The sequence below is a fragment of the Cibotium barometz genome, chromosome 55 (genome assembly GCF_041138505.1).
Source record: "Cibotium barometz isolate CiBa-2024 chromosome 55, ASM4113850v1, whole genome shotgun sequence".
Taxonomy (NCBI): Eukaryota; Viridiplantae; Streptophyta; class Polypodiopsida; order Cyatheales; family Cibotiaceae; genus Cibotium; species Cibotium barometz.
Window position 1 is genome coordinate 9,656,774 of NC_141100.1, and position 6,233 is coordinate 9,663,006.

At 42.4% G+C, this 6,233-nt stretch overlaps 1 protein-coding gene across 1 annotated transcript; it reads left to right on the top strand.

Moving 5' to 3' along the window:
• The first annotated feature begins 1,051 nt into the window (after positions 1-1,051).
• On the top strand, positions 1,052-4,112 carry LOC147607350 (uncharacterized). The gene is made up of 2 exons (XM_086790701.1): positions 1,052-1,729; positions 2,997-4,112. The coding sequence occupies exons 1-2, from the start codon at positions 1,103-1,105 to the stop codon at positions 3,996-3,998; spliced, it is 1,629 nt and encodes a 542-aa protein (XP_086646827.1). The 5' UTR covers positions 1,052-1,102; the 3' UTR covers positions 3,999-4,112.
• Positions 4,113-6,233: the final 2,121 nt, after the last annotated feature.

The window sequence follows — 6,233 nt, forward strand, 5'->3', positions numbered from 1 at the left end:
ACCACAAGCACAAGAGAGTGAGAGAGATAGAGAAAGCAAGACTCAATTGTGACTAATGGGATGGTCCCGTTTTCGTATTCCATAAAATGACTTAGATAAATTAGCTCACTTTTTACAACCATTTACAATTGGGAGCCCGAAATTGGCTTCCTAGCTCTATGTATATCTATCTAACTATGACCGACATTACACTAGCGGTCATCCCATATGTCTTTTTCAATAGGTGCTTAGCGTGGTTATAAAATGATAGATTACAAGAAGAAGAGTAGCAACACTTGAAAAATAATGTTAACCAGAGTGGTTAATAGTATCTTGAGTTGAATACGACTCTTAAAGATCACAAGGATTCAAAGTAATGCTAGCTTATACCTTTTGATGATTCGCTAATATCTACAAGTCCTAAACTTTGATCTTATGGAAACCCAAACCTGCACTGCTCTTGACTTTTGCTCAATAATCATAGAGAGGAAAAAGGTGATGCATGAACAAAGAGAAGAGCATGCAAGCATGGCCTCTACTATTTACACAAAACGGTGTATCGGAGTCACAAAAAGAAGAGAAATAATACAAAATATTGATGGATAGTTTGGTTCTAGATTTTTTTTTCCTTTGGGAATGTTTAGAATAATTCTTCTCATGCTCGAGGTCGCTGTCTTTAAATGAGAGATAAGCTAGAGAGGGAGAGAGAGGTCACATTGATTTATGCGTAAATCATAGATGTCACATTGATTGATAGTAGTTACGAGTAAATCAAAGGTAGTATGCAGGATTAGAATTGTTTTTTTTTTTTCCTTTTGGAAAGTTTAGAATAATTCTGCTCATGCTCGAGCTTATGGAAGACACACTATATATGTCGCTGCTCCGTGGCTACAGAAGTTGAAGAGAGAGAGAGAGAGGGATCATAGATGCCACATTGATTGATATACGTGGTATGGAGGATTAGAATATTTTTTCTTTCTTTTGGAAAGTTTAGAATAATTCTGCTCATGCTCGAGCTTATGGAAGACGCATTATGGAAGACGCACTATATATGTCGCTGCCCAGTGCCTACAGAAGTTGAAGAGGGAGAGAGAGACAGAGAGAGAGAGAAGTTGAAGAGAGGATGGCAGCTGCGCAGTTGCTGATCAAAAAAGGTGAATTAAAGGCGGCTCCTCTGCTTGCGCCTTGCCGCCAGGGGCGGCGCTCCACGAATGGGCTCCGTGCCGTCGCGCCGGTGGCGTTGATGCAGGGCTACAATGCTGTTTTTGGGGAGGGACTGAATACAGCAGTGAAAGGGGAGACCCAAGTCTCGGGAGGCGATAGCTTTGTGAAGTGTGACATCTGTACCAGCAGCATGCAGCTCATCGAGTCCCTCCAGATTGATCAGGCCCTCTCTGTCAGCTTCTCTAGCTTTGGCAGCGTCTCCGAGAAGGTGCAATTCTTCCAGCAGCTGACCACCACCTCCAACACTACCCACATCGTTGTGTTCTCCCGCCACATCCAGGGCTTGGAGACGGTGACCAATGTGCAGGGACTGCGGCCTGAGGTTTCTCCGCCAAAGGACGATACCCAATTGGCAGATTTTGTGCAATTATATGGCGACAGCTACCTATCAAGCCGAATCACTGGTGGTGAGTACTATGCCGTGTACTCCTACTACTCGGACTCGCGGGAGGAGCAGTCCCGGCTGAGCGGCGAGCTGAGAGCAGCAGGAATCTTCTCTACAGTGAGCGTGGATGCATCCTTGCAGGTGATCTGTTGTTTTATGTTGGTTTATTTTTTTTCACGATTTTTGGGGCAAGCGCCCGAGAGAAAATCCACTCACACACCCATATATATGTACACGGTAACCGCAAGGCCCCCAAAGGGAAACACCTTAATTACCACCACACTAGGTTGGTAACTTGTTTTCCCTTTTAGAGTCAACAACCCTCATAAAATGGGGATTTCAATTCACGGCTTTGCCTAGCACACCGAACCACCACTAAGGTGGTGAAAGTGGCGTTGGCGTTGTACGCCTGGGGCAAGCTGTACACGTTAGCACACTGAACCACTAAGCTGACGAAGGTGGCGTTGCTTTAGACGTTATCCCATCTCAAAGCGCATTGACCAATCCTTGGAGGAGCTTTCTAGACGTCTCTTGGTGACGCACATATTTTTAAATTATATTGATAACTTTTCATGTGTATCATATGCTTCTTCGCTTGCACTTTTTTAGCATATCCGGCATGCTCCTGTATATCCTTGGTCGCCCTCTGGAATCCAACCATTGGGCCCTACAAAAGGACTCAGCATATATGTATCTTGGTGCGGGATGGGGGTCTCCGGTTCCTCCCCCAACCCTTCGCGGGCACGTAGGCCGTGCCCCCCGCTTTTGCAGGCTACGTATGCCTGCCTTTGGGAAGCTCTACATGCTGAACTATATCAAGGAGAAAAAGAAGGGAAAATGGGCTTCACACTCTTGGAACCTTCACAAATGACTTGGCAATGATCCCATAAGTCCAGTGTTGTGCTGGACAACAGTGTCTATATGCCCTTGGCCGGTTTGTAGACTCTTTTGCCGTCGGTGGACCGACCTTGATCAAGGGGGATTTATGGGGTCGACTGGTGTTGTGTTGCGTATATATTGCACAAGTAATATAAGTAAGAAATGAGTTAACCATGCCTTTGCAAGACCATGTGGTCCGTAAGGCCACAAAGACCCTATGGTCCATAACATATAATGCCACATATATGACTTGGAATGAGTGACAGAAGCTTATGTTTGTCTAGTATGTGTCCTGCGATCACCGCCATAGCCGCTCAAGACTTATGCATGCGTGGCGATTTGGTGATTATTTGAATGCTACAAATATGACACATATGGTGATTATATATACATTTGCATGGCACCGTACTGAGTTGCTCACAGAGTGAGCCCCTACACACTTGCATGATGCTTTGAGGATGGAGCTTCAGTGTTGATATGATCAGAGTAGTGACACTTATCCCAATCAGCATATTGGAATATTTTGCAGGTCAAGATCGAGCGTTTTAATTCATCTCAGACACGACGCATCCATTTCGTGCAGCGCATGTCCGGCGTAGCCAATCCCGAATTCCCAGCTCCCGAGAAGATGGTAAACTTTGCCTTAAAGTTCCCGTCGATGCAGCTCACAGCTCCGAAGATCATCCAGTGGACTGTTTCTGGCTATGAGCATGTTCCAGGCATAGGCAGTATGTTCAAACCCGTTGCGCGCAACCGCACCATGCTAGCGAGCCGGGAAACCTCAAACACCTTGAGCAAGTTGAAGGACCTACAAGGGAATATTGATGTTATTAACAAGGTGTACAGTCTCTATGGGGGCTATGGCGGAGACAACAAGCTCAACAGTGTGAAGGTGCAAGCAGATAATGACGAGAGCATGGTGCGAGGCTTGGTGTCATCATATGTAGATAATCCGACCAAGCCGCTAATCGTGGGTGATCGATTAGTACTGAAGTGCCTTGCCAGCGGCATGCCATCCCTAGACTACACCGTGAAAACGTATCAAGCCATGAATGGAGGGGCTGGTGCTGCGGCGTTTGACGATGTACAGGATCCTAGAACATATATTCAGCAGCGCAAGAGGATCTCCGCCATACAACTACGCTATACTTGGAACCGAGTCAGCTGCTTGGAGGTCACCTACTCTGGTTGGAACATGGTAGATCAAACCCTTCACCATGGCAGTCATTGCTATGGGGAAAAAATCAGCCCCCTGCTGGTGGTGCTGCCTAGTCACACTGTCAAATCCTTCAAGGGCTTCCATAGAGCAGAACCACATGACACTTCCTCTACTACATTGATAAGGAGGCTTGATATATCACTCGATGATGGTTCTTGTATAAGTGGCGGGGACAGTTCTTATACTAATATTGAATGGAACCGCCCTGAAGGATCATTCCTCATGGGATTTAGAGGCCTTCTCTTTGACGGGGGCATTAACGCGCTTGATATCGTCTATGCTTCCTTCTGCCCTGCAACTTGGTCCTCATAATACTATTATATTATGCCCCCCTTTTGCTAAAAGCCAATCACATGTAACACAGTTGTACCATCTAAGACATTGACTATACTAGTCAATGTCTAAGAACGGTATTAATTTGCTAACAAAATATGTAACCAGATAATATAATATGACAGTTGTTTGTATTGCACCCAACTAAACTAAGGGATTATGGATATGTACAAGTAGCTTCAACATACGGTATACTGTGAGTCTCTTCCGGGCCAAAGTATAATTGGAAACAAAGAAGTATCGTTGTTGAAAAGCCTTAGTTCTATTTTCTTGGTTGGTTTGTCACAATTAGTTAGAGGAAGAGAGAGAGAGAGAGAGACATAGACCACAAACACGATAACAGCAAGCATTGCTTACATCGGATAACCTTAAACAAGTCTTTTGAAATGAAAGAATAGCAATCGGGATGCAAGCAGAAATGCACACCGATATCAACAAACATTGATCAAACACACTGAATATAATAATAATTCATTCAAATCATATCATTCATATCTTTAACACGATAATGGTCCATTAGACCAAAAAATTTCCTTTTGAACATTCCTCTACGGGAATTTCAGTTAAGCAAGTTCTCAATTTGTCATCCCTTAACTTGATCTACTGAGTCAAGTGTTAACAGTAACAATTTGACAGCACAACCCACTAATCTCATAGTGATTTGCTGAATTCATTATCATCATTCTAGTCATGAATATCATCACAGGGACTCGTCCCATTCATCCTCATTGTGGTTTCGTTCAGATTATTATATTTCATCTAATTTCAGAAATCATCATTTTTCAATCAGAATCCAAATCAATTCATCCATTCTCAAACAGAATTAAAAATCATATCAACCACATTCGAAATCATCATCTGGATAGCATTAATACTTATAATTTCAAGTCTTAGATTTACTCGTATATACTGTCAGTAAAGAGCTGCAGTTATACTCTCGGTATATACGGGTAGTCACGACCCTTGGAATTCTAAGGTAAATACCATCATGTCTAGGCTTCAAGCAAGTCAGGGATTCTAATTAATTGCGGTACTTACCAAATTACGAATTTCAGTTTGAATATCAAATTGTATGGATTATATCACACAATTATAACCTTTTTGTGTTTCTTGATAAATTTTTGACATATTTGTCTTCTCAGTTGATCTTTAATAACCAAATGCTCTGATACCAACTGTGAGATCCCCCTGTTCCCACCGAGCAACAGATTCGGGTACTAGCAGCGGAAGTAGCACTTCTCGCGCGGGAGAGGGGTTCCACACTCGGGGCCTCGCCCACGGATATCAGGACAAGAAACTAATCCATCGATTTATCCAAATCCGAACCTAGAAAAACTTCCTTTATCGGAAAGCACGGGTGATTCCACCAGGAAAACTTTTTACTCTAACGTAGTCAAGATCATTTCTGATCAAGCTGATCCAATTGCATCTTCAAGATACTTGATCAGATCAAGGAAAAAATACCAGCTGATCTCGCAACAATAGACTATAAAATACCAGCTGATCTCGCAACAACAGACTATAAATATCGACAAAACACAGTATAGACACTCCTAATCACCATCATCTTAGGATCACCAAAAAGCTGTTCAGATACATCCATATAGCTTCACAAATATCAAGAGATATTGTGACTCTTGGAATCTCCACGTACCTAGTCGTCGATACGACTAAGGTTGAAAAGATAGTTAATACAAGATGAAATATCTAGGAATTTAGAGTGTCCTTTTAACACTGGCACATCCGGTGGATAAGTTTAAATTCTCCAAAAATTTAGACTCGACATCCATAATCCCTTCATTCTAAATTCTAAGGATATTACAGCCATTAGTTTCTTGCAATATATCAAGGTGACTAATTGCTAGGTACTTTTTCTATGATGTTACAAAAAGTAACATTTTCTTGACCATGATTTGAATCTTCCTATGTTGACAAACACACTTTTAGAGTCTCAAACTCCCGATCAGTTTCCATTGGTATATCAAACTAATTATCATACTTTTTAGCAAATTGATTTGCTTCAATGTGTACAGGGTCACTAACCAGCTTCTAATGAGTGTTTTTTGTAGTTTGTTTTCTGCTCTTGAAATCTGCATGCCCGCTCTAGATCTTTCTTTTGCATCATATGCAGAAAGATAGCTAGCCATTGACTACATGAATCAATGTCACCTCCTTCATTCTTTGACTGAAAATCCTACAAAAAAAGAAATAGAG

Excerpts from the sequence above, each read along its gene's own strand:
- LOC147607350 (XM_086790701.1), top strand. The coding sequence starts at position 1,103 with ATGGCAGCTGCGCAGTTGCTGATCAAAAAAGGTGAATTAAAGGCGGCT. Across the intron at positions 1,730-2,996 it reads GCGTGGATGCATCCTTGCAG|GTCAAGATCGAGCGTTTTAA; the intron begins GTGATCTGTTGT and ends AATATTTTGCAG.